At 48.6% G+C, this 20,654-nt stretch overlaps 1 protein-coding gene across 3 annotated transcripts; it reads right to left on the reverse strand.

The window, feature by feature from the left end:
• Positions 1-820: 820 nt before the first annotated feature.
• PITX2 (paired like homeodomain 2) lies at positions 821-20,608 on the reverse strand. 3 transcript variants are annotated; one of them, XM_006191295.3, is made up of 5 exons: positions 20,327-20,608; positions 16,519-16,574; positions 15,914-16,051; positions 4,514-4,719; positions 821-2,083 (listed from the first exon to the last, which is right to left on the reverse strand). In XM_006191295.3, exons 2-5 carry the CDS (start codon positions 16,562-16,564, stop codon positions 1,520-1,522), a joined length of 954 nt encoding a protein of 317 aa, XP_006191357.1. In that variant the 5' UTR covers positions 16,565-16,574; positions 20,327-20,608; the 3' UTR covers positions 821-1,519. The 3 variants fall into 3 exon arrangements, with proteins under 3 accessions (XP_006191357.1, XP_006191359.1, XP_032317712.1); XM_006191297.2 differs by lacking the exon at positions 15,914-16,051 and having other exon boundaries at positions 20,327-20,605; XM_032461821.1 differs by lacking the exons at positions 15,914-16,051; positions 16,519-16,574; positions 20,327-20,608 and adding an exon at positions 5,599-6,493.
• Positions 20,609-20,654: the final 46 nt, after the last annotated feature.

The following is a 20,654-nucleotide window of genomic DNA, read 5'->3' on the forward strand; positions in this document are numbered from 1 at the left end:
TGTAATTCATCTTGATTTGCTTCATTGTCCCACAGTTTGCAAACTATAATCCTGTATAATTTCAGGAACAAGCAGGTTTAGAATTAATGGGTCAATATTATTTAAAACAAAACACAGGGAGCATGACCTTTGCCTCAACTACATATTGGTCGACAAGACTCAGGAAACTCCACTCTAACCTCTCAACCCCTGGGCTCTTTGAGAAACTAAAGGGCTATGGTTATTAGAAATGGTCTTTGTTTCTTTTAATGTCTTGAAAGGATTTGGAAATAGTAATGTAATATAACATGAAGAATCTCTCTACTTAAGCCTGGAAGATAAACGTGGAGGCCTAAATATTTTGAACTGGAGGTGTTTCCTTGTAAACTTATTATTGATGTATTCCTCTTGAGGGGAATGTATATATACTGTACATGTATACATACACTCATACTTCTCCAGAACGATTTACTGGATGTGCAGCTCTCCCCTCCCCCAAAAGAGTAAACTTGAGACTCATTCCAAGCTAATGTACTTTCTAAATTTCTTTCTCCTTTCTTCTTTCCCTCTTATATTATTTGCTAGCAATAATGGAATCCTCTGGGTTTAAGCCAAACAAAAATCTGGGAGACAAGTCCAGACTTTGCAAGTTTTTTTTTTCCCCTGAGAGTGTCTTTTTTTTTTCTTTTTAGTTTCTGATGAATGACTATAATTTATTTTTACCAAAATTAAATAAGTACTGCTGCCTTGTGTATTTAACTAGGCAGGCAGAGGGAACTGGTTTGTTTAGGAAGCAGTGACTAAGAAACCCTGGACAGGTGACAAAGGAGGGCAGAAAGAATCCAGACCAATCTGTATGCAGTATATTTTACTCCCATGAAATAAAACACATTTTTTTCATATTTGCTGAAAAGTAAAACAATAATATTGTACGAAATGTTATACACAGGGTAGGTTGTACATAGCAGTTTCAGAAACATCATTGCATCCACCAGAGAAACTATTCTAAAACTGATATTCACACATTTTTTATAATAATAATATGTTAGAAACATACAGTGTGGCATTTAGTATATACATTCCTTTGCTCGCAAGCGAAAAATCCTAATCGCTTCTGTATAACATGCTTTATTTTAAAGCCTAACCTTTAAAAACACTGTTGTGATATTACTAACAACTGCTTTTTATAAAATTAATTTGACATTTCGATATATATACATCCTTTCAGTCATTTTAATGTTAACAATGCTAAACTTAAAAAATAACAAGCTTATAGTAATGTTAAAATGTCATATCCAGTCAAACATTTGTGTGTGTCCTTGCAACTGTTGGAAATACTTTTAGTGAAAGATGTCAAACTTGCGGAAATTCCTTTGAAATCAAAGGAGCTTTCTTTAATTCAGTGGTTTCCTTTTCTTTCTGTCTTCTCTTTCTCTCCCTTTCTTTAGCGCCCACGACCTTCTAGCGTAATCCCCAGTCTTTCAAGGGCAGAGCTGCCCCCTCCGGCACGGTCCTAGGATCCCGGCGCAGTGGGCGCGGCTCACACAGGCCGGTCCACGGCGTACTGGCAAGCACTCAGGTTGGACGCCGGGTTCTGCACGCTGGCGTAGCCGAAGCTGGAATGCTGCTTTGCTTTCAGTCTCAGGCTGGCCAGGCTCGAGTTACACGTGTCCCTATAAACGTACGGAGGAGTCGGCGGTGCGTAAGGACAAGCGGGCGTCGGCACCGCGGAATTCAGCGACGGGCTGCTCAGGTTGTTCAAGTTATTCAGGCTGTTGAGGCTGGAGCCCGGGACGCCGGTCACCGCTGAGGGCACCATGCTGGACGACATGCTCATGGACGAGATGGAGTTGGGTGGGGAGAACATGCTCTGCGACGACAGGGGGTTCACGTTCATAGAGTTGAAGAAAGGGAAGCTCTTGGTGGACAGGGAGGCCGACGTGAGGCCCTTGGCGGCCCAGTTGTTGTATGAATAGCCCGGGTACATGTCATCGTAGGGCTGCATAAGCCCGTTGAACTGCGGCCCAAAGCCATTCTTGCAAAGCTCGGCCTGCTGGTTGCGCTCCCGCTTTCTCCATTTGGCCCGGCGATTCTTGAACCAAACCTGGGGGTGGAGGGCAAGGGAGAAAACAGACGCCACAGTCCAGATTAGTAAAACCTTGATCCCAGAAGACACCAGCGGCCACCCTCCTCGGACACATCCATCCTCGCCGCCACTATCCCCGCCCTGCGCCCCAAGCTGCCGGAGCCCGGTCCAAACCAGGAAGGCCCGGCCGGCTCAGGCCTTCGACTCCGGGCTCTGAGTTGTGCCACAAACCCCAGCCCAACGCCTGGCGGCCTGCGGGTGGCTTGTACACTAACCCAGGCCCTCCTCAGGGTCCAAAAACACTTACTGAAAAATAAACGCGGAGCTGTGGGCTCTCGGCCCAACCCTTCCCCGTTCACCTTGCAAACTTGCTTGCATTCCAGAGCCACAGACTCAGTGGTGTGGACAAGGGGCTGGGAGGGCACCAGCAGCCCGCGCTCTCTCCATACAACTCCCTCCCTTCTCGTATCTCCACTGCCGCCCACTACTCCACGGAAAGTGCGCTCTCAACAGGCGCCAGGCCGCGACCCCCTTCCTCGCCTATCAAAACAACCAAATAAGAAGCAAAAGATCACCTCTCCAACAGCTCATTAAACTCCTCGAGCTAGGCGTGTAAATCTCCGAGACCCCAGAACTAGTCTTTCTGCAGCCTTCCCCTTACTTCGCTCCGCTCCTTCACACCCTCCACCCATCCCAGGCCAGGCCCGCGCGCTGGGTGCCGCTCCGACTGGCTGGGCCCACCCAGCCCGGGTGTTGGGCTTTGCAGTCGGCTGGCCAGCCCCCACCCACGTCCGGTGTCCCCGACACAACCCCACTCTCAATCCACATCGGGCCCGCCGCCGCCCCAGACGGCGTCTTTTGTGTATTGGAGCGAGGCCTGGCCCGAGATTTCCGAGTTGACACCAGTGATGTTTCACATTACACATCTCAGCCAGGACCAGCTGCCTAATCCGCTTTTTTCCCCCCTTTTCCCTTTCATTCTCGATTTCCTTCTTATCCCCCTTCCTCTTTGCACCCGACTGCTATAAAAAGCACGCCTCACTCCCCACTTGGCTGGACAAGCCGCGGGTCTGGAAAGAGGCTGACGGAGGGAGAGAGAGCCCAGCGCTGCGGCGGCAGAGACTTGGGAGGGACTGCAAAAAAGCCGGAGGGGTGGGGGAGGGCTTTTCCGAAGGATTCCAGAGAACCCACAGATTGTGCTCTCATTTTAATTACTTGCCATTTCTACCCTGGGCGGTCTAAACTTTGCCCAGGCGAGAAGAGTACGTGCGAGACTTGTTCCCCAGACGCGTAGGATAGCTAAGGAAAGACTGACCTTGCGCAAAAACCACGCGGCCCAGGCTGGAGCGCAGCTCTGAGCAGTTAAACTAAAACCATTTCCAATTTCACCCCGGCTCTTTTATCCACCAGCATAGCCTCATTCTCTACACAGATGCCACCTAGAAAATGCCTTCGTTGCCTCTGTTTTGGGAATGCATTTTGGTCTTTATTCATTTCATCATTGCTATACAGTGTTTTCTTTCCGTTTTCTCTGCTGTAATTGGAGGCTCTATTTTTCTATCCAGAGCATTTTTTTTTTAAACAGCAAAGTCTCTCGACCCTGCTATGTATTTTTTTCTACTTCCAGAATCCTAACAATCTTGGAGTTTTCCACCGACCAGCATAAACCAGGATATTGCTACTGGGTAATTTATCTGTTAATTTTCACCAATCCATAAAGTACAGAATTGCTACAAAGGTAAGCTCTTTCTTTAATAAAACTATTATAACTGGGAGGAAGGGTGTGAGTAACAATCTCCTGAGAAAAGATAAATAAACAAAACCGTAAAGTCTTTCCTCTTTTTTCTCTTTTTTTCTAAGAGGACTAGCAGAATAGGAGTTGTGTATTAGAACTGATTCCGCAGATCACAAAACAAGGGAATAGGGTGTGGGAGAGATTTGAATGGCAGAAAAACTGCAAAGACCGTATAAAAGGGCAACCTGAGCAGAGAAAAGGCTGGGGTAGGCCAGGAGTGAAAGTTTTCCAAGAAGAACCAACCCTTGAGTGTTTCAGGCGGGTTTTCGTTGTTAAAAGGGCACAGGTTGGAGCCTGTTCTAGGTTCCTGGCCGGGGAGGGATTTTATTAGCTCTTGTCTGGTGAAGCCGGGAACACAATACCCTGTGCAGGGGAATGCACGCGGCCCAGTTTGGGAGGGCGCTGGGTGGCGGCCTGTGAGCCGGTGTGGCTCTGGGCTTTTGCGCCAGGCCTGCAGCTGGCCTCAGAAGGGGGAGCTGTAACCTCGCAACTGGGGCCGCCGCGAGGCCTTCTGCCTTTGCAGAAGCAGCCCCCCTCCAACCCTCCCGGGCGGCGCTGCCTTCCACACTCCTCACCCCCATCTCGGTCTACAGTGCCTGCATCTCTTTAATGCCTACCCCACTAGTCCTCCCAGCCTCCCTGCGGGCTCTTACCCGGACTCGGGCTTCCGTAAGGTTGGTCCACACTGCAATTTCTTCGCGCGTGGACATGTCCGGGTAGCGGTTCCTCTGAAAAGTGGCCTCCAGTTCCTGCAGCTGCTGGCTGGTGAAGTGAGTCCGCTGCCGCCGTTGCCTCTTCTTCTTGGACGGATCTTCGGCGCCAACGTCCTCATTCTTTCCCTGCTGGCTTTTATCTTTCTCTGAAAACGAAAAGCACAGAGGTTCCCGTCAGCATGCCCACCTGCTACCCGCTAACCCCAACTGGATCAGGCGCAGAGGCCGGGGAAGAGCGAGGCTGCCTGGCGGGGAAGGAATGCGTGAGCGGCCGATCCGGGCTGCGAAGAGCGCTGCGTCTGCGGGTTGTGCAGATGTGAGTGTGGGTGTGCGCGCCGCATCTCCTCCCCTCCCCCAGCGCCGCACGTTTTATTTACATGTTTATCTCACTGAGACGGCACATTCATTTTTATAGCCTGTGCTTTCAAGTATATTTATACGCCTCTGAGCGGACACACCAAATCTCTCGACACAGCCTCAAGCGCGCGTTTTACACAACCCTCTCCCTCTCGTAGAAAGCTCAGATTTCGATGCAGTTTCGGAAGGCTAAGAAAAGTAAACTTTGGGATTCGGAGAGTCACTCAAGTTCCTCCGCCCTTTAGAAAAACCGCCTCTTCTTCTGAGGCGTAGTTTCACAAATATTTTTTTAACAAGTGGAGCTTCTTGGGAACTGAAAGCCGAGAGGGTAACAGGGGCCGGGGTGGGAGTGGGGATGGGGGTCAGGGGGCCCCCTCTGAAAATCCTCTAATGGGGATGCTGAGATTTTTGTGACCCAGGAAACAGAAGGAAAGTCAGGATAGGAACAGGGAGGGCAGCTGAATGGCCGGCTTGGTTCGCGCCACCCCAGCCTGGAGGTCGAGGCAGAGCGAAAGGGACGCGGGGTCAACAGAACCTGGCTCCGGAAGTGCTGCGGGGAGCAAACTGAACGACCACTCCCACCACGCCTCCCCCTGGAGGGGCCGACTTCCTTGGGGGCTAGAAGTGCCGAGCAGCGCCGGGCCGCAAGGGGCGGCGCGGTGCCTTACCTGCGGCCTCGGGGCTGGAGGTGTCGGAGATGGTGTGCACCTCCAGCCTGTGCTTGGAAGAGTCCAGGGAGCGGGTCTGACCGGGAGTCAGGACCGAAGCCATGGCCAGTGGCTGGGGATGGTGACAGGAGGAGGACGAGGAGGCGGCCAACAGCCTGGTCCCTGCTGCTCGGTGCTCCAAGTACAGCGGGCCTTTCATGCAGTTCATGGACGAAGGAACGCGTCGCCCTACTAGTCCTGGGCTGCCGCCCTGCGAAGCCCCGTGGCTGCCGCCGCCTGCTCCGCTTGCTTCGCGCTCTAGGCGGGGAGTTTCCTTGCCGTGGCGGCCGCTGGCAGAGCCAAGGAACACAACCCCCGCTGAGTCTTCAAGCCGAGCTGCCCCAGTCCCCTTCGGAAGGCTCAAGCGAAAGGGTCCGGCGGCCGAAAGTCAGTGGGCAAACGGAGACATGAGGATGTGGGTAGGAGAGCACAGCTCGGAGCGTCTTTTGGGAGGAGGCTTCCAAGCTCCAAAGCGAAACAAGAGTGGGCAAAGACCCCTTTCTTCCCTCCCTCCCTCCCCCAAGTACCCCTCCAATAAGGAAAGCTAACGCCGATCGCGCTCTGCCCGCCCCTCGCGCGGCAGCCCTGACAGCGAAGTGTCAAGAGTGACAGGGACAGGTAGCTGATATTAGATCTCCGGCGGCAGCGGCGCGGGCCTCTAGGCGCACCCTCCGCGGTGCCCACACGCACACCCCCTCGGGCTGTAGAGCTCGAGCCCAGCTTCGCCGCTGCTCAGCTCCCAGCACCCAGGCGAACGACTGACCAGATCTGCGGCTGCAAGCTTCCCTGTTGGCCTAACATCTTAAAACCAGAGGCGGGCTTCCTGATGCCGAGACGTCACTCGGCAGCGGCCCTCCCCAATCCTCCCCGCCTCTGCCTCCTCCCAAACTCTTCGCGGGCTGGAGTGACGTGGCTCCGCACCAATCAGAAACCCTCGAGACGCGGCGGAGGGACAGTCCTGTCTGCACCTATCAGCTGTTCGGGGCCGAGCTAATAACTCGCCTTGCCGGCGGAGTCTACACCGGCCGACTCCCGGGAATTCTGCTCCGGCCCGGCCCAAGACGATCCGGCTTTTAGTTTGGGCGGGGAGGTGGAAAGATGGCTGGGAGTAAAAGGCTGGGCAGAAAGAAGCGGAAAGGTCGAAGGCTGAGAGGTACAAGGATCAACAAGGCACCCAGCCCTCCTTCCTTTCGTGTCTCCTTACATTAATTTCCAACCGAGAGGTGTTTTTCTCCCCCTGTGTGGAAAGGAGATATGCTGCTTAAAACTAGAAAATTTTAAAAACACCCAACAAATCATCTCTCCGATCTTAAATTTTCCAAACAGTCTGTCAAGTGAATGCTGCGGCGCTAATCTGAAAAAGCTTTACTTAAATTGCAAAGAAGACATAGCAGGGAGAAGAGAGGCTAATAAATTAGAAATCGAGAAGCAAATGGACCTGTCAAAGGAAAATTGCTTTGACTTTAAGCGAACAACTGTTTGGTGGTTCACTCTGGATTTATACAAGAATAAAAAGTCGCCTCAGATCACGTTCTCTGTAATGCTTATTAGTCCCCAGACAGAAAACATACAATAGAATAGAAACCCTAACCCAGCACTTTCAAAATGCTGAAAGCTTATCCATTCTACTTAACGTGTATTAAGACACATATCCTAGAGCTTTCAAATTCCTTATACACTGTATTAAGCTCATCCTAACCCGAGAGAGAGCCATGCTTTAAATTTGACTCTCTTGTTTACTTTATTATCAATCAGATTCAAATCCATAAAGCCTGTAGAATCAACAACCTTGAGCTAATTACGTATAAAATATGCTTTAATGAATTTCCATACAATTAAGAATGTTGCCAAATAACCAATTTCAAGGATAATTTTTAAGTCATTTTCTATTCCTAGGGAGCTCAAGACTGTCTTGAATTGTTAAGAGTCTAAGCAGGCAGAGGCAGTAGGTTGTAGGCAAAGGGCAAAAGCCTAGGGAAACACTCAGCTAGGAAAAACAAATCCTTGTACATTTATATAAAACAAAAGAGAAAAAAAACACTTTGGGGACATCTAAATCTTTACAGCACTATTTCCAAAGAAACTGAAGAAGAAATCCAAAGATATCATTCAAAATAATTTGTGAAAGTCCTTTTGTCCTCTGGCTTAGGTCAGCTAGAGAGCACAAACTAATCTCCCCTGGGTTTTTGCATTGGCGATTGCTTTATTGTGGAGTTAGTGTTATCATCCCTCAATGTGTATTTGTTTGACATTACAGTCAATGATTTGCAACACGAGCATGAGGTATCTTCAGAAAACTCCCTCGTCCTTGTTCCTAAGATTGGGAAACTTATTCAGTCTGGGGCAGAGTGGATGAAGCAGACTACAAATATGTTTGTAACCCATGTGTCTCTCCTTTGCCCTGCTCCCACTCCCCAACCCTATCTGGAACTCCTCCCCCATGTTAAACATGCTTGAGAGTAGTCCAAAGAACCAAGTGAGAATTCTTTGGTCTCTCTTCACAAGCATCATCCCATTTTAAGAAGAATTTAGCTATAGGAAGGAACTTTCTTCATAGCAAGCTTTAAATCAGCATTTCTACTTTTAACCTTTCATTCCAATTCACCCCATTCCACACATACACACACCTGCTCAGAGCAGAACAGATCCCCATGTGACAGGTCTGCATTAGCTGAGGCTCACACATCCAGCCATATTAGGTCCTGCAATCTTATCACTAAATTATACATATTACATAAGCAGCCTGTTGGTAAAGAAGGTTAAATTAATTTACATACTGCTCATTATCTGGTGCTTAAATGACGCATTTTATCCCTGAGATTTGGCAGAGAATCTCTTTCTCAGACCCCACAGTGTTTCACTGAAGACAGTGCTTCTTACATTTGTAGTGGTTTTTAATCTGATAAGACTCTAATTTGCTTAAGTCTTTTAAATAAAGGTTTTAAATGTTTCTAGCCATTTTCTTATTGAATTTCCCCTAATTCCTCCAAGATCATAAAGTATATGTGTAAAGTAAATATTTCCTCCCATTGCCCAGCCAGTCCATGACCTATAACTAAGTCAATATGAATCAGCTCTTTTCTGCCCATGTTTACTAATCATATTCCAGTATCTTCTTTAAACCTCAGCATAGTTGCTATCCCTACAATACCACATGCTCAAGGCTTCATTTCACAAAACAAATCCATCACATCAAAGTATAAAAGGTTCTCCTCCATAAGGAGCATACTTTCTGCCTTGCTTTTTCACAATTCAAACTCTGGAGCCACAGTTTTTGGTGGAGAACCTGAGTGGTTTTCAAAATGCCTTACTCAGGAGAGTTGAAAAACTCCACAGAGATGTATAGATTTCTAAGCCCGTGTCTCATTAAATCCATGGAAGTTTGATTTAATCTCATTGGCTCCATTGACTAACAGAACTTTATGGCCAATATACACATATGAAGGGCCTAAACCAGCCTCTAAAGTGGGTGAAAAACCCAAGGGCAAGTGGCAGTTCCTCAGAGTGCCAAATGTGGGAGATGTCGGAAGTGCTAGTGATCTTCAGGTGGCCTAAAAGCCAAAAAAGATAAGGAATCTTAAATTGTATTGATCCATTGTAACATCAAGTGGAGAATAAATTATATTGAAGAACTCTGGTTAAGTAAAAACAAAATCATATATATTATGCATGTATCTATTTATAGATAGAAATGCTCATACATAATACATATACCTCTCCCCAACCTCCTCAATCCAACTGAGCCAGGGCAGTATTTCTTTGCATTTTTCTGGCTAGAATTTCAACTCTCTTCTAATCTTCTAATCACTTCACACACTCTGAGGTTGGTCAATACCCTTTCCAGGCCCAACAAAGTTCACTTCCATGTGTGGCAGGATTATTCCAATGTGAAAAGTTGGGGTGAGGAAAAGCAAGTGTGTAGTGGGGAAACAAGAAACAATTTTCGGTGAAAACTGTATTGGTAGTAGGCATTTTTTTTAGATTTAATCTACAAAAAACCCCAAACGTTGTGGTGCACAGGTGTACACGTTTAGGCAGTACAGATAAAAGAATTTGAAATAAGGAAATCTTAGGCATTTTGTGAGTTCAGCTCTACCGTTACCAGCCTCCTTCCCGCCCCTACTCTTCTTTGACTGGTTCTGGAAATTAGTGTGACTTCGGCCTCCATTACAGAAATGGTCAATCCAGGAAAAAAAAAAAAAAATCAGTGCAGTGGTTTCAGGGAAGCTGGAGGTGCTGCACTGCTGCAGTGGGGGAGAGAACAGGAAGCCCAATGAGGGTTTGGGTTTTCCACTCAGAAGACATCAGGAATCGCCTCAACTGGGTTTTCTTAATTATTCTTCAAAGAAAGACCCTTGAGGAGGGAAATGTGTGATACGAGGTCAGGCGTGTTTTGAGCTGGTATTTGCCATCGATTACTAGTCTTAAGGTCTTATTTAATTTCACGCTCTTTAGTGTTAGTTGCACAAAGGCCCTCTGGCCATCACGGCGAGATGGGTCGGGCAGCGCCGCCAAACTCTTGGTTGCAGCGGCCGGGACGCGAGCTGGGACACAGTGAAGCGACTCACGATTTTTGGAGAAAATTCTATCCTCAAAGCTCACATGAAGATGGTTCAGTTAGATGTCTCCTTGCGCTGTCAGGTGGTAGAGGGCTAGGAGTCTCGCTCAGGTCCAGGCCAGCTCAAGGATGAGGCCAGCAGGAGTCAGCTCGCAGCCACATGACAGGCGCGCGTGCGCGTGCGTGAGAGAGTGTGTCTGTGTGTGTGTCCGCGCGCGAGCGCGCGAGCCTGCGGTGTAAGGCGCAGAGGTCAGATGGAGACCTTGCACCTTGCCCGAGAAATGGTTCTGCTCCCCTTTTTTCCTGGCCTGGCTTTTTTTCACACACAAATCAAGCTAGAAAAGGCCCCTTCGCCGTCCTCCCCAACCCCGCCATCAAGCCAAAGCACCCAGAAATTAAAGGTTCTGCCGTCACTGGTTTCTCCCTGGTCCCTAAATGGAAAAAATAAATAAATAAATAAATAAATAAATAAATAAATAAATAAATAAATAAATAAATAAATAAATAAATAAATAAATAAAAGTGCAGGTTTGTAAAAAGGGGGCGGATTCTTTTCTAAATCAAAAGCCTGTAGAAGTACTGAGCAACATCCACCCTCTCTGGGTCTCCACAAATGGTAACCATATTTCTGTCCCCCACAAACCACTTGAAGTTTGGGGTAACTGGCTGGGGGGTTCTTTTCACCTGCCAGTGTTGGGTGAAGAGGAGCTGGGGATTAGGGGAGGAGCGGGGAGGGGGAGAGGGGCTACTGCAATCACTAACCCACGTGCTGTAGAGCTTTTGCACATTAGTCTGTTAGCACAACGGGTTTATTAGGCGCTCATTTAATTACGGAAGGCAACTAGGCGTGGAAAAGTAAAATAAAGTCAATGGTATACTTGTGCTTGAGGGTAAAAGAGGGATAGAGAAATGAGACTGAAATAAACATCAATGCCTAGGTCTAGAGAGATGGAAGTGGCAAAGGACTAACTAAAGTCACTTAAAAAATTGGATTAAAATACTTCTCTTTCTATTTTTTTCTATTTTCCGTCTCCAGCTCATGTCCGTCTCCCTTTCTATTTCTCTTGCTCCCCTTCTTTCTGTCTTCCCTCTCCCAGACATGCTGGTAGCTAACATTCAGCATTAGTTGTCATGGTGACCATAAATCACATAAATCCAAAAATACCCACCTATAATCTGAGATGAAGCTTTTATTTCCCTAGCGAAATAATATTTTAAAAGCTGTCAGCTGACCAAAAAAAAAAAAAAAACCCACCTCATTGTAGTAACCCAAGTAATATATTACTTCTAAAGGTTTAAATTAAAATGTCAGCCTGTTAAAAACATTCTGGGAGAATCTTGGGCACTCTTCATGTCAGATCCTCACAATGAAGTTGGCTCCATCACTCTTGATCTCTCTTTAACACATATACACAACTTTGCATGCTCTCTCTCCTTCTATTAATTTCTTTCTTCCCATCCCAACCATCTTGTCCTCACAGATTCTCTGCCTTTGGTTGTAAGAGAAAGGAGTCTCCGTCTAGATGAGAAAGAAGCTCAATCCTTTGCCTGAGCCTTCTGAGGACTTGCATGTTGGTCCTCTGTTATCAATCGCTTCCCTAAATGAAAGATGGGTGCCTTGGGGAGATAGGTGCTGGTCAGGGCCACGATGGGGGAGTCTTTCTAGAGAAGTTGAGAAGAAAGAAATGCAGAGGGAAGGACTGGTGGGGGAAGACGGAGCTGGACAGCCAGGTTCTGTGTTTAAGTCTAGCCCAGGAAAGGTACGTATACTCTCCCACTTGTGCATTTTTCTCTTGAGAGGAAAGTTTCCCATGTGAAGACCCTGGGTAGGGGGCGGAGAAGAGGGTGGCGGCCGCAGTCGGGGCTTTTGTCTTCTACCTTGGGCTTGTTGTCTTTTGCCTATCTTTGGATTACAGGGTATTCGCCTAGATGAAGAGCCATTAATTACCCATTCAGTCAATATTAGGAAGACGACAAAGCTTTTTACATAGGATTAAGAAGACATCAGATTGTTCCATTAGTATATTCCTGCTCACGAATAAGCTTTCGTTATACATTTCCTTTTCCCCCGAGTCGCTCTGACAACTGCCGCATATATTAACAGCGGGCGGTGCGGCATAGCAGCCGAATCAGCCTTGCGAAACTTTGAGCGCACACCGCGTCGGTACCGAGGAACGCGACCCGTAAAGACGCGAACGGGGATCCGCAGGAACTGACTACCTTTGGACAATTTCCTGTTTGGGGAACAACAACAACAACAACAACAACAACAACAACAACAACAACAACAACAACAACAACAACAACATCACCAAAAGGAGAAGCAACTTCTGCCAATAAGCTGAAGATTTGAAGCGGGGTGGGGGTGGTGGCGATGGGGGTAGAAAAGAAAATGGAAATCTCTCCTCTCCCATCTCCCGGCTTCTTCAGACCTCACGCCCCTCTGGCACTCCCTGGTCTTTTACCCCGGCTTCGCACTAAAAGCCCTCCACCCTTTTAAACATCCCCCTTCTTTCTGACCACGCTCAGGCCCGAGAGCCTCCCCCTCGCACCGCCATTTAGCATTTTGCTAGAGGTGGTCTGGGTTGCTTTTGTTGGTATCCTCGTTAGCATTAAAGTCGCTTCCGAACGGCGAAGGGAAACCGGATGATTTGCTTGGGGGAGGAGGGGGAGGCATTAGGAATCCATGCAGTATGTGCTTGGCAAACATTTGGTGATTGAATGAATGGCTCTGCGGCCACAAAGGCGGCGAGGGTTACCCCCGCTCCTCTGAAGAAGACCGGGACCCGACTGCTGCCGCGTGAGACGGTGTGTCGCGGCTGGAGTCTTGGAGTCCCTGTCCTTAGGGAAGAAAGCCTGCGCGCACCAGAGGCCGAGGTTGAACAATTTCAGCCCAACTGCTTTGCCAAACCACGTAAAAATTAGTGGCGTAGCTGAGGGAGGCCGGGCGAAGGTATCGGCCCCAAATCTGGTCCCGAGGCCAGCGCCGGGACCGACGGACCGCAGCTGGGTCGATTACAGCCCCAAATTTACAGCCACAGCCCTGAAACTTTAAAGGTGATTTACAGGGGAGGCTCAGGCCATTCTCTTCCTGAAGGTCAAGATTACTTTTCGTGTTTCTCCAAACGGAGGCTCCACTCAGGACACTCAAAGCAAGGAAAAGCCAAGGACGTCTGTTCAAAGGGAACTTCTCAGCCTGCCTTCTGTCTGGGGGAATCCTGTTTAACTTACCAACTCTTCCTCTCTTCACTTGCCATCCTTGCCATCCTTCTCTCAAACTCCTTGCCTTAGGGAGTCTTCAGGCAACTTCCTGCCCCCCAGTCATTTCTGGGTTTGAGCCAGGCTGTGGGTCATCTCAATGGGTATCAAGGGCACGGAGACTTGTTTGGGAAGAGAGGCAGATCTCCCAGAGATCGATCCTGTCAACTCACAGAACTTTTTCAATATTCAAGGAGGACATGGTGTTTTGGGGTGGGGTTTAGGAGAGGGTAGTGTCTTCAATAGGATATCAGGGACCTTTTCAAAAATTGCATGTCATTGTAAATATTTTTTCTTTTAAAAAGCAAATAAAAACTATTAAAAAGTTAAGGAGAATAATCTCTCTCCCTTTTTCTTTTAAAAATTATGCTGTGGCTAGGAGTTTGCCTATTCTGTAAGTTAAATTTACTTACTACAGCTTTGTCTACATTTGTGTGACATTTTTGGTCTACTCGATTCCTTAAAAGCCAATAAAATCAAGATTTTCATAATTTTCCCCTACCACGTGTCTCTTCTTAATTAATGGCATTAAACGTGTTTGGGCAGCAGTTTTCGTCTTCAGTCCAAAAGGCAGAAAACAGACTACTGGCAGTGTAGGGAAGAGCCTTTCCCTGCACAAAAATAATCCGGGCCTAAAAGTATTGATTAAGAAAATAATCGTTTATTATTTCTAGCTCTTTGCTAATTATCAAAAGCGAACTCCTAGGGCCGCCTGCTCGGACGGTGACAGGAGAGGACAGGACTCCCTGGCTCCGCCACTTCTAGCCCATCCAAGAGGCCCCCATCCCACCTCAGGCTTCTTTTTTCCTCGAAGGGACCCTAGTCACGTGGAGGCCACCTGTTCTCAGAAGCCATCCCTGGGGTCAAGGAAACCCTGGGTGCGGGTAGGGTTAGGGGTATGAGACATTTTGCGTCTCTGGGCTCCTAGCGCAGCGAGAAACGCCAGCCTCGGCTGGGCGGCGGCCAGCCCGCGCTGTGCGAAGCGAGACTGGGGAGCTCCCCTAGCCTGGCCGGAGCCAGGGCTGAGCCCGCACAAAGCATTTCCCCCAGGAGTCATCGCTGCTCTTGATTTTTAACCATATCCCAAACATGCTCCGGTGTAATAATTTATTTTTACGACCGATTATCAAACAGAAGAAGAATTTAACACAATCTTAATGACAGAAATCACCCGATGTTATCTCCGTGTGGCCTCATTTAACCCCATGGGGTTAATCCCGGACAAGTGAGCGTTTAACTGGCCCAGCGGGAGGACTAGCGATTTTGTGCAGTGTCGAGGCCATTCTGCTCCACACCACTTTAGACGTTTTATTTCAACAAATGATGCTTTTCTCTCAGATTCACTGGGAAGCCCAATGCGGGAGGCCTTTGTTTTCTTCTCGGTAATACGGCTTGTTTACTTGGCGGGGGTCCCAATTCGCCCCTCTCTAGCACACATTACATTTGTACCCTTAAACTTTAATCCGGAAAGAGGGGGTTAGGGATGAGGGCTGTGGGGGGGTGCTTTATCTCCTCACACTATCAAAGGTCAACAACATTCTATAGGCACTTAGTTATTAAGGAGCCTGGAAAACACAGAGAATAGAGCAACAGTAAATTTGAGTTTTTTCTGTATTCCAAAGGACAGGTTGTCCCACTTATCTCTCTCTCTCTCTCTCTCTGTCTCTCTCTCTCTCTCTCTCTCACACACACACACACACACACACACGCACACAACTAAAGGACACATTTCAATTCAGCAAAGGCCTGTGCGGGGATTGGAGACGTTAAGTTCTACTCGAGCCTGCAGTCTTTGAGTAGCAATATCCCTTGACTCGTCCAGAGTGAAACAAGACAATGAACCACACTACCAAAACCTGAGGCCTTGGAACCAGCACAACAGGTAGGTTCGCGTCGACAGGGGCAAACTCCATTCCACCCTCTGCTGCTGCGCCCAGTTCGCTGCCCTCAGGCTCTGCAGGGCTGTTGTCAGCTCCCCCACCTCGCTGCCTGGGCGAACCTCCGCCAACCTCGCTTGCTGATCTTCCGCGGTAAACCCCGCACCCACAAGCCTGGGCGGGGCGCGACCAAAAGCCGCCGGGACGGGGTGGGCCCTGCTGGTACTGTACGCAGTGGGACGTGGTGAGCGACAGAGGTCGCTGTTGGACCACTTTTCCACGCCAGCTAGAGGCACCGAGGTAGTTTGGGGTGTGTGTAGATCAGGCCACACATCAGATCATAAGGAGAGAGCGAGAAAGAGCGAGAGGGAGAGGTGATGGGTCTCAGGAGGGTAGTATAATTTGGGGAAAGGAATTAACGTTGCTTGGACGGCTGCTTCTCGTCCTACCCAGAGGCCAAGTGTCTTAAGTTCGGAGAAGGCGCGCCCAGTCTGGCGGCCTTGCCTGCGTGCGTCTCACCAGAGCCCCAGAGGCCCGGGGGCGGGCGCCAAGCGCGCGGCGTGCGCCTCGCTCCTGGCCTTACCATAGGCGCTGGGATGCAGCCGCGGGAAGAGCTTGCTGGTGGCCGCCTCTTTCCGGCTCTCGGGAGAGTCCGTGAACTCGATCTTTTTGATTTCGGAGTCTTTGGAGAAGAGGCATTCAACGGCCGCCGGCTGCACGCCTGGGCCACGCGCGCCCGCCCCACGTGCGGGGAAAGAGAGGCCCCAGACGGCGGCGGAATGTAACAGGGGTTGAGCGGGGTGGGAGAGGGAGGCAGAACAGAGGAGAAAAAGGGACAAAGAGCAAAGACCCAGTTAGAGGGAAGAGCGGAGGACACTCCAGTCTCCCGGACCCTCTGGCAACCCGGCGCAGGGCGGCGTACTCTCACCGCGCCTCCCTGGCTGTCAGCGGCTCCCCCCGGGAGGAGGAGGCCCGGGGCTTCGAGACGCGGCGAGCGGCCCCCTCCCTACCCACAGCCCCCCGCGGGGAGAGGCTGCCGGCGTCCTGGTTCTGATTTCCTTCCTGCCCTGGGCGGCTCCTGCGGGAAGCCCCCCTCGCGCGGCCTCGCCGCGGGACCTGTGCCCTCTCGCCGCCCTCGCGTGGCGCGGTCTCCCGTCGGGTGACCCTGGCAGAAGAAACGACTCTTACCTAATTGCACACACGCCGACACTAACTTGCGACAGTTGGTCTCCATTCCCCGTTATCTACAAAACAGAAGAGAAAGAAGGCTGTGAGAGTCGGCGGCAGGCAAGCGCGCAGGGCTCAAAGGAGGCTACCTGTGGGGCAAACAAATTCAACACTAGCTATTAGGCGCCTACTCTGTGCTAGGTTTTAGGAGTGTTTCTCGGACTTGACAGCCTCTGGCTGCCCAGCCTCATCCCCATCCTAGCCCTGGTCCAGGACATCTGAATGTTTACCAAGGGGCGGGATCGGCCTCCAGAGTTGCAGCGAATGGGCCCAGGGGCTCTTGGCCGATAAAACCACCATGTTCTGGGAACTTAGGCTGTGGAACTATCCACAAGAGTGTCTGTGTAAGGGGTTAAAAGCCCGTCTGAACACGAGGACAACCTTAGCAGATACAAAATTTAGGGATGAGTGGAGAGGACTTTCTCTTTGGGGACTTGTGTGCGAAGGCCAGCACAGTGCTTGTTCGTTAAATGGAGCTCAGCAAATATTTATAAAATGCCAGAAACAACTTGTCCCTGTCCTAGACAGCAATTCTCGATTTTCTGTAATTCTGAAACACACAGGACTCCAAAGCTCTCTGCCTGTGGTGCTCCAGGAGTGAGCTGGCTTCGGGCCTCTCATCCATCAGGAGCCACTTTTCCATATTTAGCCACACTTTCCCCTGGAGATACTCACCCAGCCATTTATTTACCCTAAAGTATGATTTAAGATCGCCGAGCAGGGAAATGGGGTGGACCGAGTGAGACTGAGGAGAGCGAGGCAAAAGTCCCCGGAGGGTTTACCGCTCGCCAAGGACAGAGAAATAGCTCCGAGGGAATGGCTTCCCCAGTACTCCCCCTTCTCCTCCCTGGCAAACCAGATCTTTTTCAAATTTCTAACCAGAGCGCAGCGAGCCAAGCGTTTAACGCGCGCCCCCTTCTCTGCCACGGGCAAACCGGGAGAGGTGGGTGGCGAGGGGCTCTGTCGGGGAGGGTAGAAGAGCCGTGGCTGCTTTAAAGACAGAAGAAAGGAAAGAAGGTCCCAGCTCCCCAGGCCCCTTGGATCACGGCGCCTGCCTCGCTCCACGTTAACCAGGGTACGCCGGCGGCGGGAGGGCCCACCTCGCTGGGGTCCAGGGCTGGGGTTGGGGGCGGGCGTTGCCCGGTTGTTCGAGGGGCAGAGGCTGGGCAGGGAGCTGCGGGGTTTGGCTCTTGACTGAGTCGCATTTCTCGGCTCTCGGCCTCTCCTGGTAGGAGCCGGGCCGAGGGGCCTCTGGCCAAGGTCGGTGCCTAGAAAAGGGGCTGCCCCGCGCGGCAAGCGTGGGGATCCAAGGGAGGGGACAGCCAGGCGGTTCCCCCACCCGCTAGCGTGGACGCGGGCGGGGACTCTGCTGATCCTTGCAGGCCCGGGCGCCCAGAAGTAGCAGTTTGGCGGCTCCAGATTTAGTGATTCTGCAGTAAAATCACAGGATTAGTCCCTGATTGAGATGTCTGTTCGTGAGATATTACAAAATTCATTATCACAGCTTTCTACTAACTCGATATGAAGTAACACAGATGGGATTTTATTAGTCCAGACTTCAAATGTTTACTTATGATAATTTCAGGGGAAATTTGCATGTCATCATCATTTCGATAATCTTTTTTTTTCTTTTCTTTTTTCTTATTTCTGAACTGGCTGCATTATTAGCTTTGCAGATGGTAACTGCAAATAGTTTTTATTTTTTAAAATAATGACATATACAAAAGAAAAAGATCCAGTCGCTCAGCGTAAAGTCAGTCAATTATTACACATTCTCCCCCTACTCCCAAGGTTCAGTACTGAAGACCAAACAAAGCAACACAAAACAAATCTTCAAGAACTCCTCTCTAAAGACTGAAAATAAGGTCAAGGCGTGTTCCTTAGCTTACTCCTACGTGTCCTTGTGATTTGTGGATTTATTTTGCAGTCAAAATGAGTCCTGAGACCTGCATTTTTTTTTTTTTTGCTTCATTTAAAGATCAGGCCTCCTAGATGAATTGACTCTATATAACTGGGGAAGATAATTTTTAAGAAGGGACCTCCAAGTCCTGCCTGCTGATCCTTAAACTTGCCCTGTCAAGACAAGTCTTACAAGACAAATTTGGCTGCAGGATTTAGGCACTGGCTTGAATGGCTAATCTCACAAATTAAGATGAGCAACTTTTCCTGTTGGATAGTTGTTCTCACCCTAAAAGTTCATGTCCTGCTTGGAATGTATATATATGCGGCAATCTTGTTTTGGCCACCTTGAGTTATCTATTGTGAGCTTGCTAAAAAGCACTACACAGCTAATGGAGCCCGCTGAACCTCTGGCTAGGGCAGACAAATAGAAGGAAATAAAACAATTTGCTTAAAAATAATTTCTGTTGATTGTCATAAGATGAAATTGCTGGAAACAAATACAGTCTTAATAATTCCAAATTCCCTCGCATTTCCCTTCTTTCCATTCACATTATTACCCCATAACAAAATCTTTAATGGAAAGTTTAAAAATAAACATGACAAGAACATATGTTTTAAGTGAACTGAATTAGTGAGATTAGTCAGTAAATTAATTTGCAGTGGGTAATCATTTAAGGAAATTAAAATGCTGCTTAGCACAGTTCTGTATTTTACCAGTTTAAGCCTTCTTTTAAACCAATTAATATTGATGCTTTAGGAACACTTGAGGACAAACACGCTCAACTTGAGGAACAAAGCACCTGAATAATTTAAGTGTAGTTTTGCTGAGGTAGAGTAAAACAGTCCATAAATGAAGTAGCTATTTAATTTTTAGGGAAAGTTTGATATTTGAAGCCTTGTATGCTTATTTTATGTTACATCAACAAAAATCCTCTATCTATATTGCTTAAGTGCTTTGTTTCCTTGACTTAAATGGCATTTGAATTTTAGATGGCTTTCCTCCAAAATGATATTAAAAGCATCTTTAATTATTATTAATGGACTAAAAAGAATGCAAGAAAATCTCTCTAAATCAAATTAATATTTCATAAATTACTTTAGAATGCGTGAATTCCGTATATTATTTAAATTCGTGATAGTAAAAGTTTTTTTTAAAATTTTAGTTTACTTTAAGAAAAGAGAAAAAAGATTTCTAAATTGCTTAGGAAAGTAAAATCGTTAAATTGGAATAAAAAGAGGAACATATTTCTCTGATTCAGAATCATAATGTTTTTCTTACTGGACAGTCAGAAAATAGTCCTCTTCCCTGCACACATTTAAAATGTATCTCCTGAAGTGCAAGATTGGAGTTGACTGGTAATCAATTTAAGGGATTTATAATCCGAAGTAATTGTGTGAGCTTGGCATCCAGGCCTGGCTCCCAGGTAATTCGCTTGGGCCTGAGAGGTCACTAACTGCCAGTTAAGATGGAAGCTTTTTTTTCCAATTGATAACAATGGGAAGGGGGCTAATCTTCCAGTAGCTGAAACTTTGTACCCGGCCCTTTATCTTGAGAATTCTAATCCTCAATCTGAGGATTTGTCCCTTCAGCGTTGGCACCAAGATTTAAGGGAAGATACCTCGTTTTAAATGCCAGCCATGGCCTCGCTTCCCACTCGACTTCAGCACCCCATGCATAGATTGTTAGTGTCTGTGACTGGGACGAAGGGAACGGGGCTTTGCAAGGTCTGTTTGCCAAGTGCGTTACCTAGGGGGAAAGGCAGCCCTAAGAGCCACAAATCACCTATGGCGAAGAATCTCCAAAGTGGAACAAATTTCCAAACTCGCATTATCTCACATCCCTGCGGGAGAGGCGGCCTCCACTTACCGGCTACCGGGAGAGAGCGGCTGTCTCCGCGTCCCGCCGCGTCCTGGAGAGATTTCCAGCGAACAGAGGCGCGGGCTGCACCGCAAGCGCCCGAAAGCCGGGCCCGAGAGTACTGCTGGGCTCCGGAGGGTGCCAAGTTCCGAGGGGGTCTACGGGTCCGCGGCGGCCTCCGGAATCTAGCCGTCACTGGCAGTTTCTTTCTGCTCTTCTCCAGCTTTCTCTCCCGGTCTCGCACTCTCTCTCCCCTCCCTCGCTCTCATCCCTCTCTCTTCCCTCAGCTCCGACTCGGTGTGGGGAGTGACGTGACGTCAGCAGAGATTCCACCAAA

This window comes from Camelus ferus, chromosome 2 (assembly GCF_009834535.1).
Source record: "Camelus ferus isolate YT-003-E chromosome 2, BCGSAC_Cfer_1.0, whole genome shotgun sequence".
NCBI lineage: Eukaryota > Metazoa > Chordata > Mammalia > Artiodactyla > Camelidae > Camelus > Camelus ferus.

Bases quoted from the DNA above. Each gene is read 5' to 3' on its own strand.
- PITX2 (XM_032461821.1), bottom strand. From the start codon at position 5,806: ATGAACTGCATGAAAGGCCCGCTGTACTTGGAGCACCGAGCAGCAGGG. The intron at 4,720-5,598 runs GTAAGGCACCGC...TTTCGTTTTCAG, and splicing joins CTCCAGCCCCGAGGCCGCAG to AGAAAGATAAAAGCCAGCAG. The intron at 2,084-4,513 runs GTAAGAGCCCGC...CTCCACCCCCAG, and splicing joins TTACGGAAGCCCGAGTCCGG to GTTTGGTTCAAGAATCGCCG.